The 12,223-nt window shown below is 46.3% G+C and overlaps 1 protein-coding gene across 1 annotated transcript; it reads right to left on the bottom strand.

Annotated features, from left to right (window-relative positions):
• Positions 1-479: 479 nt before the first annotated feature.
• Positions 480-4,676, bottom strand: SBK1 (SH3 domain binding kinase 1). The gene is made up of 3 exons (XM_032230247.1): positions 4,475-4,676; positions 2,770-2,972; positions 480-1,268 (listed from the first exon to the last, which is right to left on the bottom strand). The coding sequence occupies exons 1-3, from the start codon at positions 4,674-4,676 to the stop codon at positions 480-482; spliced, it is 1,194 nt and encodes a 397-aa protein (XP_032086138.1).
• Between the last annotated feature and the right edge of the window lie 7,547 nt (positions 4,677-12,223).

Here is a 12,223-nt window from a genome sequence, read left to right as displayed (position 1 = left end):
CTTCCCTCTCCTCCCCTCCCCAAACTTTCCCCACCCCACCCACCCCAGCTATCCAACAGCCACTTCTGTCTGGATGAAATGGGTGTTACGAGCTCACCAATTGTTCCAGTTCCCCGCACAATGACCACCCACCCACCCCCAGTCCTTTTTCTGCATCCCCCTCCCCCCAATCCTGGTTTACACAACATGTCTATTTCTACTGTGGGCTTAACTGCCCAGCCACGAACCGTTTGCATCGTTCAAATCATTGGATAAATCATCTTTTTTTCCCCTACCCCCCTTGGTTTTCTATTGTATTGTTTGCTTGTTGTTCGGAGGGATGAAAATCCTAGTCAATCAGAGAATCTTGTGTGTGTGTGTGTGTGTTGGTTGGTTTGTTTGTTTTTAAAAGAGTCCTTCTACACACTGCCTATCCCAGGGCAGAAGAAGATACAGTGCTGATATCAGAATGCCGGCTTGGCGTATGTGCCACATTCTCCTCAGACGCAGATCTCGATGGCGGTTGCCAAAACCATCTGGCCTTTAGCCTTGTCTGCCCGGCTGTCAGTCCTGCTTCCTCCGCCAGGGGAAGGGAGGCCCGGCTCCGAAGCCACCAGTCGAGAGATGCTGCCCTCCGTCAGGATGGTCCTCTTAAGTGGGGTTGGGGTGCAGCCACTGGGCGTCTCGTGGCGGTGCGGGCCAGCCGAGAGCTTGTCCCCAGTGTGCTTGCGGGAACGATAAGATGGCCGCCGGCGCATCTCGGACATCAGGTCGTACTTGATGAAGAGAAAAAGCTCCTTCACTGGGCAGCGTTTCTCCGGGTCGAGGGCCAACAAGCGTTGAAACATCCGCAGTGCGTTGTCCGTGAAGCGGCGCCACTGAGAGGGGACGCCCGCCAGGCGCCCCTTTTGCCACCTCACAAACTCCTCAAAGAAAGAGTCCGAGGCTGTGGCCGCTTCCCAGGGGAAGTTGCCGGTCAGAACGCAAAAGATGAGCACCCCGAACGCCCAGACGTCGATGCTCGCGTCCACCGTGAAACCCTCCGCCCGGCCTGCCTGACACACTTCAGGCGCTGTGTAGGGGATGGTGCCACTGATGCGTTTCACCCGGCACCCCACCTTGCGCGTCATCCCGAAGTCAGCCAGCTTGACACGCCGGCAGTCGCGGTCAAACAGGAGGACGTTTTCCGGCTTGATGTCCCGGTGCACCAAGTTTTTGCTGTGCATGTAGTCCAGCGCCAGACCCAGCTGTTGCACGCAGCGCTTCACCATGTCCTCTGGCAGCCCCACCTGCAGGCAGACAAAGATGTCGAGAGTTGAGTTTACAAGCTGGAAGTGCCCAAACCCAGGAACATCTCACGCTATACTGTAATGGTATAGATTAATAACAAGAAGGACCAGGGGAGACATGATAGCAGTCTTCCAATATCTCAGGGGCTGCCAGAAAGAAGAGGGAGCCAAGCTATTCTCCAAAGCACCTGAGGGCAGGACAAGAAGCAGTGGGTGGAAATTAATCAAGGAGAGAAGCAACCTAGATCTAAGGATAAATTTCCTGAAAGACAAAAAGGAAATGGAGTTGAAATGCAAGTGATGATGGTCTTGACTCTTGGCGATTAAATGGACCAGATCTCTCCACATCTTCCGATCTCGTGCTACTTTCAATTCAAGTCATGAGGGCCATTGAGGGAAATGCGTCAGGGGTACATTACCGTATTTTTCGGACTATAAGATGCACTGGTGTATAAGACGCACCAAGATTTCGAGGAAATAAATAAGAAAAAATGTTTTTGTCCTCCTTGGCCCCCAGGAGCACTCTGCAGGCTTCAGTAGGGCTGGGGAAGTAAAAAATGGGGGCATTTTTGTCTTCCCCAGCCCTGGTAAAGCCTGCAGAGTGGTTCTGGGGGGGGGGAGCAGAAAAGTCCCTATTTTTGTGAAAAATGGGCCGTTTTTTGCCCATTTTTCACAAAACAGGATGCGGGGGCAGGACTTCGGGAGGCCAAAAATGGTTGTATTCGGTGTATAAGACGCACCAACATTTCCATGCTCTTTTAGGGGGGGAGATGCATTTTCTACTCTGAAAAATATGGTAATCTTCCACTCCCAGCCTTGAAATCTTCCCATGGGAAGATCAAAAGTAACATCTGTGCAGGATACAAGAGGAAGTTGGAGGCCCAATGAGAAGATCACATATGGTTCTCAGTCATATTGTTAGTATCCTAATTGGATCAAGCTTCTGTGAAATAGCTTCAGGAAAATGAGATATGAACCATGGCAGCGCAGTGGTTAGCGTGCAGTACAGCAGGCTACTTCGGCTGACTGCCAGTTGCTTGCAGTTTGGCAGTTCGAATATCACCAGACTCAGCCTTCCATCCTTCTGAGGCCAGTAAAACGAGGGCCCCTATTGTTGGGGGCAATAAGGCTGACTCTGTAAAGCACTTAGAGAGGGCTGGAAAGCACCATGAAGCGGTATATAAGTCTAAGTGCTATTGCTAATTAGCTGTGATGGCACAGTGGTTAGAATGCCAACTGCCAGCAGTTCAATCCTGACCGGTTTAAGATTAACTCAACCTTCCATCCTTCCAAGGTTGGTAAAATGAGGCCCCACATTGTTGGGGGGCAAGAGGCTGACTCTGTAAACCACTTAGAGAGGTCTGGTAAGCACTGTGAAGCGGTATATAAGTCTTAAGTGCTATTGCTATAATACCCCGCTTGTCCATCTTGGTATTCTATTAGAAGACATCTTGCCTCCCCTTCCATTCAGGTCAAAAAGGGGCAACCAAAGTCCACCTACCTGGGGAGGAATGATGTCAAAAAGGTCTCCTCCAGGGGCATATTCCTGAGCAAAGACATAGCAGTCCTCTGTCTCAAAGACCACATCAAACACTTTGATGATGAACGGGCTGGAAGAGAGAGTATTGGTGATGCTGAACTCCCTCAGGAAATTCTTCAGTTTGGTCTTGTTCTTGTTGACAAATTTCAGAGCCATCTTGGTGCCTGTGGATGGAGAAGACGGGGCAAGGAAGAAGACAGTGAGCAACTCCCTGTGTGATGGGGACCAAGGAGATGAAATCATTCTGGAAATCACTGCCCAGGTAAGATAGGACTTATAGATAGATAGATGGATGGATGGATGGATGGATGGATGGATGGATGGATGGATGGATGGATGGATGGATAGATAGATGATTGATAGATAGATAGATAGATAGATAGATAGATAAATAGATAGATAGATAGATACAGTAGATGATAGATAGATAAATAGATATAGATAGAGAGATAGGGAGATAGAGATGATCTTTTAACAGGACTTTGTAGAGTTGGCCATCCCACAATGAATGTATTTGATCAGTGGCTAATACATGGTCCCAATTTTCAAGTCTTCCTGGACTAGAATTTTATGCTGGTTAAGTCACAGTTTGTTGGCTAGTTCTGGCTCAGCATGTGGCATAAATTGAGACGCTACAGTTTATGAAACATGGGTTATGATGGTTGCAGTGTACAAGTCCATGCGATCACCACGTGTGTCCTACCCAGGCAGCTTTTGACAAGAAAAACCAATGGGGAAGTCAAATTCGAAGTACGGTGTGATACACTTAAGAACATAGATTCATTTAACAACCGTGGCAAAAATATTGGGCATGACTGTTTCACCACCACCTTTAGAAAATTCTGTTTCTAACTCTGGTTTTCAGTCAAGGACTACCTGTATCCCGATCTCTTTCTCCGCTACCCATGAATTTTCCTGAGCTGTGAATAACTTACTTTTCCTCACCTTAGTTGTTTTTCACCAGAATTTTGCCGCATCTTAAAGTTACCAAGGTTGAGAAAACACTGTTAGCAATGGAGTGAGTGATTTAGGCACCTGAAGTGCCCAGGGAAGGGAGCATTGTGACCCACCAGTGGCCAGCAGAACTGGCAGCAAGTTCGGACAGTGAGGAGGTTGGGGAGGAACATGGGCCAGTCCTGGAGTCTGGGGAAGACTCTGATGAGGGCTCTGTGTCAGAGGCAGAGAAGGGGCCAGAGCCGTATGTCAGTTATCAGCTGCCTTCGGAGTCAGACATCAGTGAGGCAGAGGAACAGCTGGAGCCTATTCCCAGCATGCACATGTGCAGAATTGCCAGACAAAGAGAACAGCTAAAGAACAGGGGTCAACTTGGGAGTAAGGCCAGAGGTGGACCATGAATGGCCCCTCCCAGAGGAATTAAAAGAGGAGCAAAAGGGGAGTGGAGTTTGCAGGAGACAATTAGTTCGTTTAATTGGTTTGTGACTCTCCGAGACTCCTTGTCAAGTTTTGCAGATATCAGCCTGGCTGCTCTCCAAGCCAGAGAAGGTCTGTGACTGTAAATCCTCCCTGGAAACACTTTGCTGGATGTGAATGAGCAGAATTCACAGCCAATTAATAAAGGGGATTTTTGTTGGGAGTTTGTTTCATGCTCTTAGGACGCCTCGATCAGAACAGGAAGAGAGACATCATATTCCCCCCTGGAACTCACCTGTGCTCTTATGGGAGACCAGGTCTACCTTCCCGTAGGTGCCCTTCCCCAGCTCACGGATGAGGTCGTAGTGCTTGTTGATGTCCGTGCCGGAAAGCGTGCGGATGGCCAGCGACTGCATGTCCTCCGTTATCAAGGGAACTCCACAACAGGCCAGCTTGCGTGACGGCTCTTGCTCAATGGAGGCGGCGCTCATGGTCATGCTGAAAGGGGGAAAGAGAGGGAGGTTTCGGTCATCTGACATCAAAATTGGTTAGTTGTGCAGTCATTAACCAGCACCAGGGAATTGGCGTTCCAATATCCCAATCTAAATTGACAATATCGGGGTCATTAGGAAAGAAACATAAAGAGAGAAAGAATGTTGCCTCAAAGACAACATGCAATTTTTTTTAAATGCTAAGGTGCTTGCACAGGTTTCATAGGTGAGACCAGAGAGAAGAGAGGTTACTAAAACCCAACCTTCTTAAAATAATGCCCTGTATTTTCTGCCCAAAAAAGGAAATGCCCTCTATAGAGCCTAGTTTAGCAAGTCCTGGATTTGTATCAGACTTATTATGCTTCCTCCTGTGTAAGAGGAACAGCAGGAACACAAGGCTCGAGATGATTCTTTTAGACTATCTGAGTACCACCTTTGCACTTAGCCACAACTTATTTCATGCACAGAATGGAATGGAACACACAAAGCACAGCACAGCACAGCACAGCACAGCACAGCATAGATAGAATAGAATAGAATAGAATAGAATAGAATAGAATAGAATAGAATAGAATAGAAGTTAAGAGTATGGAATGGAATAGCATAGCATAGAATAGAAAGAGTTTGGAATAGAATAGAATAGAATAGAAGTTAGAGTATGGAATGGAATGGAATAGCATAACATAGCATAGAATAGCATAGAATAGCATAGAATAGAAAGAGTTTGGAATGGAATGGAATAGAATAGAATAGAATAGAAGTTAGAGTTTGGAATGGAATGGAATGAATAGAATAGAATAGAATAGAAGAGTATGGAATGCAATGGAATGGAATGGAATAGCATAGCATAGCATAGAATAGAAAGAGTTTGGAATGGAATGGAATAGAATAGCATAGAATAGAATAGAATAGAAGTTAGAGTTTGGAATGGAATGGAATGGAATGGATTGAGTGGAATAGAATAGAATAGAATAAAAGTTAAGAGTATGGAATGGAATGGAATAGCATAGCATAGCATAGCATAACATAGCACAGCATAGAATAGAAAGAGTTTGGAATGGAATGGAATGGAATGGAATGGAATAGAATAGAATAGAATAGGAGTTAGAGTTTGGTAGTGGAGCGGAGCAGAGCAGAGCAGAGCAGAGCAGAGCAGAGCAGAAAAACAGAACCCAACCTTGGAGGTCTTCTTGTCCAGCCCCCTGCTCAAGCAGGAGAACCTATACCATTTCAGACAAGTGGCTGTCCAGTCTCTTCTTAAGAACCTCCAGTCATGGAGCACCCACGATTTCTGAAAGCAAGCTATTCTACTGGTTAAGGAGAATCCCCTTCATGTAATCCCCTTCATGGATTACTGCCTTGTGGTGGCAAAGGGGCTTATGTAGTTCAATGAAGCTCTGAGCTATGCCATGCAGGGCCACCCAACATGGACAGGTCATAGCAGAGGGCACTGACAAAACGTGATCCACTGGAGAAGGAAATGGCAACCCACTCCAGTATCTTTGCCATGAAAACCCCATGGACAGTGTTGTCCATGGGGTCGCGATGGATCAGACACGACTTCACAACTAACAACAAGAATTAGGAGAAATGTTGCAATGTGATCAGATATTCATCTTTCCAGATTCTTTCATTCTTCTTTCGCCCTCTTCCCTGTTTCCTTGTTGGTTTCTTTTAATGCGACAGAGCAAAATATCCTGCAACCAACCAGCAGCTTTGTCCACGTTACAGGCTGCATTTAATAAAGCTCTGTTGCAGTCTAACAGGTGTTTTTTTTAAGGGATTTTTGAAGTCCATAAAAAGGACAGCAAATGCAATTCCTTACCTAGTTATATTTGCAGTGTCTTATAAGATAAAGAGGCTTTCTACATATGTATCTTCCTTCCATTCAGAGAATGAATGCTTAAGAGAAATTGCTGAAGGGACCTATTATCAACATGCATTTTTCTAATGCAGCAGGTTAAAAAAAATAAAAAATTGGTTCGACATAAGCTTTCTTTTCAAATCTAATTGGTATTTATGGTGGGGTTTCGTTTTCTTTGCAGACTCTTGATTCATTTGGGGAGTTTTGAAGCTCACCTCTCTTACTGCACAAATATATTTCCACTAGAGTTTTTATAGCCTTAACTGGAACAGTATGCAGTATTCTAAAATCAGGGTTTTTTCAGGATTGCGCTTATTCCATTAGTAAAGAGATTAAAATTCAACAGTTACTCTCTGCATAGCCAGATTTGTCTGTTTTGATATCTTCCACATTCAGATCCATTTTTTAAAATCCAGCTCTTTCATCCTTATTAAAATTCCCACCGATTCCTCCCTCCTTAATTTATATTCAGCATTCTGTTGCAATTATCATCTGAAGATAATTCTGCCCATTATTTTTTCCCCCAGATTTTCAATCTTCTGAGACCGGGGAAACCTGTGTGCTACCACAAACTCCAGGTTGGGGCGTTAATTTTAATTTTAATTATTCCATTCCTATCTGCCATCGAAGTTGACAAGATGCTGTAACTGGTGATTATGGGACTGAAAAGCAACACAGCTGCAGAACACCAGATGTTAGAAGGCAGTCCCTTGCTGTTATCAAGGCTACATACCAGAGGTGGTATTCAGCCAGTTCTGACAGGTTCTGGAGAACCGGTAGCGGAAATTTTGAGTAGTTCAAACAACCGGCAAATAGGCTGGCCCCACCCCCACTGCCTCCCAGCTGATCTTTTGTTGCCCTGAACAGGAGAACGGAGCTGGAAAGCAGGTCAGTGGGGTGGGGTTGGGATGGGGATTTTGCAGTATCCTTCCCCTGGAGTGGGGAGGGAATGGGAATTTTGCAGTACCCTTCCCCTGGAGTGGGGAGGGAATGGGGATTTTGCAGTATCCTTCCCCTGGAGTGAGGAGGGAATGGGGATTTTGCAGTATCCTTCCCCTGGAGTGGAGAGGAAATGGGGATTTTGCAGTATCCTTCCCCTGGAGTGGAGAGGGAATGGGGATGTGGCAGTATCCTTCCCCCAGGAGTGAGGAGGGAATGGGGATTTTGCAGTATCCTTCCCCTGGAGTGGGGAGGGAATGGGGATTTTGCAGTATCCTTCCCCCAGGAGAGGAGGGAATGGGGATTTGGCAGTATCCTTCCCCCGGAATGGGGAGGGAATGGGATTTGGCAGTATCCTTCCCCTGAAGTGGGGAGGAAATGGGGATTTTGCAGTATCCTTCCCCTGGAGTGGAGAGGGAATGGGGATGTGGCAGTATCCTTCCCCCAGGAGTGAGGAGGGATTGGGGATTTTGCAGTATCCTTCCCCCAGGTGAGGAGGGAATGGGGATTTGGCAGTATCCTTCCCCTGCCACTCGCACAAAGCCACGTCACAGCCACAAAGCCACGCCCACAGAACCGGTACTAAAAAAAAATGAATCCCACCACTGCTACATATATATAATGTATGTAGCTGTATGTATCAGGATAATCATGTATATATATCAAGGGCAGAAGCAACCTAGGACCTAACAGTTAGATCAATTAATCAGTGGAACAGCTTGCCTCCAGAAGTTGTAGGTGCTCCATCACTGGAGGTTTTCAAGACAAGGCTGGACGGCCATTTGTCTGAAATGGTTTAGAATCTCCTGCTTGAGCAGGGGGTTGGACTTAGAAGACCTCCGAGGTTCCTTTCAACTCTCGTTATTCTGTTATAATGGCAAGAATCACATTTTTTTCCCAATTTATCCCATTCAGATTCTGTTGCCTTCTGCTTTTTCATCGGTTATTGGATTGTGTAAATCCCAGAGGCCAGAATGTTGTGCAACCAATCTTGTGCAAATGAATGGTGGGTTTTGTTCTCTGGATTTTAGTGCACTCGTATACCAGTGAAACCCCAAGCTTTGTGTCGTTGACAACCAGCCATGCCTCAGATTGCAACAAGCAAGTTTCATTTACCCTGGTTAAGTATCCTACCAGGGGACCAAGCCACTGTTACTCCCTTACATAAAACTCCCCCAGGGGACTTTCATCCATGTAAAAACAGGAAGACAAATCCAAGCGAGTTTCTTAGGTTTTTACATTCACACAAGACAGACAGACAGACAGAAAATGATGCCCAATCGCCCAGAGCATGCAGAAGGAAGCCGTCAACAAGAATCCAGGGTCCTTATGCTAAGTGAGAAATTCGTTCTCCATTTCCTTTTTTCAGTGGTGTTGTAACTTTGGTCGTGAAACAAGTGGTTATAAGTCAAGGACTTTCTGTATTTATGTTGCTTCAGTCACACCCATGTGGCTCCCATTTTGCAGACCTTCCCCTATAGCAGCCACCACGGGCATCCCCCAACACAAATGATGTCAATCTGGCCATGCCCCCTGGCCACGCCCTCCTTCCCCCCCTTCCAGGTAAAACACAACCCTGTTGCAGCCCTCATTGAAATCAAGTTTCAATTTTACTTCTTACTAGCCAAATATCTTACTAATAAAAAATCAAGTTTACTTCTGCTGACTATCGGCTGCCTGCAATTTGGCAGTTCGAATCCCACCAGGCTCAAGGTCGACTCGGTCTTCCATCCTTCCAAGGTGGATAAAACGAGGACCCAGATTGTTGGGGGGCAAGACTCTGTAAACCGCTTAGAGAGGTCTATAAACACCTGTGAAGCTGTATATGTCTACGTTCTATTGCTATTAGAAGCCCTGGTGGCACAGTGGTTAGAATGCAACATTGCAGGCTAACTCTGCCCACTGCCAGCAGTTCGATCAAGATTGGCTCAAGGTTGACTCAGCTTTCCATCCTTTGGAGGTGGGTAAAATAAGGACCCAGATTGTTGGGGGCAAAAGGCTGACTCTGTAAACCGCTTAGAGAGGGCTGTAAAAGCACTATGAAGCGGTATATAAATCTAAGTGCTATTGCTATTGTTATTGCCTTACAGGGACGCCTGCCCTAATGGCTGGTAATTATGGCATTCTAGCTCCAGGACACTTAGAGGGCACCAGAATGCCTAAAGGACAATTAAATTTGGATTAAACTGACAATTCTTCCTATCCCAACCAAAACCAGATGATTTAAACTCTCAAGCCCCACAAAGCTGCCTGATTTAATTCTCCTGATACTCTGAAGCCTGGAAGGTGCCCGCTGGTGCCAAGTGTAATTGGCAACTCATTGAGAAGGCTGGAGGACACGTGATAAGAGGCGAGTGGTTGACATCATCGGCTAAATCCAGCCAGATTCAGAAAGGAGGGGGGGGGGAGAGGAATTACAGAGCTGGGGAACAAGTGCCCTATTATTAAGGGGTGTGAAATAGAACAGAATGTTAGCCAAGGAAGGGGGGAAAATCAGTGCAGTTAGGAATCAAGAGAGAGACACAGCAGAGAAAAGGGTTTAGGGGCCTCCAAGATAGATAGAAGACTCACTCAACCTCTCCAAACTTGGCTACTTGAAGGCTTGTGGACTTCAACTCCCGGAATTCCCCAGCCATATTTATAGTCAGGAAAGCTAAGGTTCCTCTCGCACATATCTGCTAGTGGTTTCCGACTCTCGGGGGTGGTGCTCATCTCCGTTTCAAAGCCGAAGAGCCAGCACTGTCCGAAGACGTCTCCGTGGTCATGTGGCCGGCATGACTCAATGCCGAAGGCGCACAGAACACTCTTCCCTTCCCACCAAAGGTGGTCTCTATTTTTCTACTTTCATTTTTACATGCTTTCGAACTGCTAGGTTGGCAGAAGCTGGGACAAGTAACAGGAGCTCACTCCATTATGCAGCACTAGAGATTCGAACCGCCAAACTTCCGACCCTTCTGATTGACAAGCTCAGCATCTTAGCCACTGAGCCACTTCGTCCTTTCCAGGAAGGCTAGTTGTAGGGGGTGGGAAACCAATTGCAACCAGCCTGCCTTCTGACCTGTATACATGGTAGTCCTTGACTTAGAACAGCATGATTAGTGACCGTTGCAATGGCACTTTATGAGGCACAGTGGTAAGAATGCAGTACTGCAGGTTACTTCTGCTGACTGCTGGATGCCTGCAATTTGGCAGTTCGAGTCTCACCAGGCTCAAGGTTGACTCGGCTTTCCCTCCTTCCAAGGTGGGTAAAATGAGGACTCAAATTGTTGGGGGGGGGGGGGCAAGAAGCTGACTCTGACTTTCGCTCAGAGAGGGCTGTAATTAGTTCTAATAGCTATTGCTATTCCTTCCTTCCTTCCTTCCTTCCTTTTTTCCTTCCTTCCTTCCTTCCTTCCTTCCTTCCTTCCTTCCTTCCTTCCTTCCTTCCTTCCTTCCTTCCTTCCTCTCTTAATTCCCTCTCTCCTTCTCCTTCCTGGTAGTGCAATGGTTAGAATACAATGTTGCAGGCTAACTCTGCCTACTACTAGGAGTTCAATCCTGGCTGGCTCAAGGTTGACTCAGCCTTCCATCCTTCTGAGGTGGGTAAAATGAGGGTCCAAATTGTTGGGGGCAAGAGGCTGACTCTGTAAACCGCTTAGACAGGTATGAAGAAGTGTAAAGCGGTATATAAGTCTAAGTGCCATTGCCATTGCCATTGCTATGTTCTATTCTATTCTACTCTGCTCTATTCTGTATTCTCTTCTCTCTTCTCCTCTTCTCTTCCGTATTCCATATTCTACTCTATTCTATTCTGTATTCTATTCTCTCCTCTCTCCTCTTTTCTGTATTTTACTCTACTCCACTCTATACTGTATTATATTCTCTATTCTCTCTATTCCATTCTATTCCTTATTTTGGAGAGATGGATTCACGTATTGGGTAAAAAGTTGGATTAGGAGCAAGGAGACTCAGGTTTACTCCGTTCTACCTATTTCAGAGGCGGTTCTTATGCTGAAAAATGGGAGGGCCATGTAGAGTCCCTTGACCCCCCTGAAGAAAAGGCAGGAAAGGAATCTAACAAACATAAAATAAAATAAAAGGAATTTATCCCCCGGATACAGCATTCTCCAATGGCATCAGACTACTTATTTTTTCCCCAGGGTTACACTCCAATCTCGTACCATGCTTAACCAGCTCTGTTCAAGACCAAACTGGGGCAATGGCATCGTATCCTATTCCTGTTTATAGGAATCTTGCAAACCCAGCCTACATGCTCCAGTGTGAGTTCCATATCTCATTTTTTTAAAAAACCTACAAAATTGGTTCATTTGAAAATTGGATCAACCACGTTGAGTGAACCCAACCCAACTTGAAGGATGATATTTTGACCGAAAGGGCTAAAAACAATAGATGCCGTCCCGAGACTTCCACTGCTAGAGCTTCATTCTACTCTTTGAAAGGTCAAGAGTATCTCTGGGCATGTGCAGAATGCCTTTCTTGCGCCGAGGTTTATGCCCTACAGGCTCGGTGTCTTTCAGCCAAGTTCTTGATTCATTTCGTCCTTGGAATGCGTCGCTTCCCATGACCTAGTGGGCAAACATCCCATAAAACCCTGCAAGCATTCCAGGTAGCTGGCTTGCCATGACGCGGAAAGAATGTTCCCCAGCCAGGCTGGGAGCTTGGCAACACATCAGCCTACCCACCACAGGCTGCAGCTCCGAACCCCCTCCATAAATGAGCATGGCTCACATTATGCTGCGCCCTTAGGCTT

The sequence above is a fragment of the Thamnophis elegans genome, chromosome 14, assembly GCF_009769535.1.
Source record: "Thamnophis elegans isolate rThaEle1 chromosome 14, rThaEle1.pri, whole genome shotgun sequence".
Lineage (NCBI taxonomy): Eukaryota > Metazoa > Chordata > Lepidosauria > Squamata > Colubridae > Thamnophis > Thamnophis elegans.
Note: the sequence above shows the minus strand (reverse complement) of the source record. Positions and strands in the feature narration are given on the sequence as shown.

Excerpts from the sequence above, each read along its gene's own strand:
- SBK1 (XM_032230247.1), bottom strand. The coding sequence starts at position 4,676 with ATGACCATGAGCGCCGCCTCCATTGAGCAAGAGCCGTCACGCAAGCTG. Across the intron at positions 2,973-4,474 it reads GGTCTCCCATAAGAGCACAG|GCACCAAGATGGCTCTGAAA; the intron begins GTGAGTTCCAGG and ends CTCCATCCACAG. Across the intron at positions 1,269-2,769 it reads TTGACATCATTCCTCCCCAG|GTGGGGCTGCCAGAGGACAT; the intron begins GTAGGTGGACTT and ends GTCTGCCTGCAG.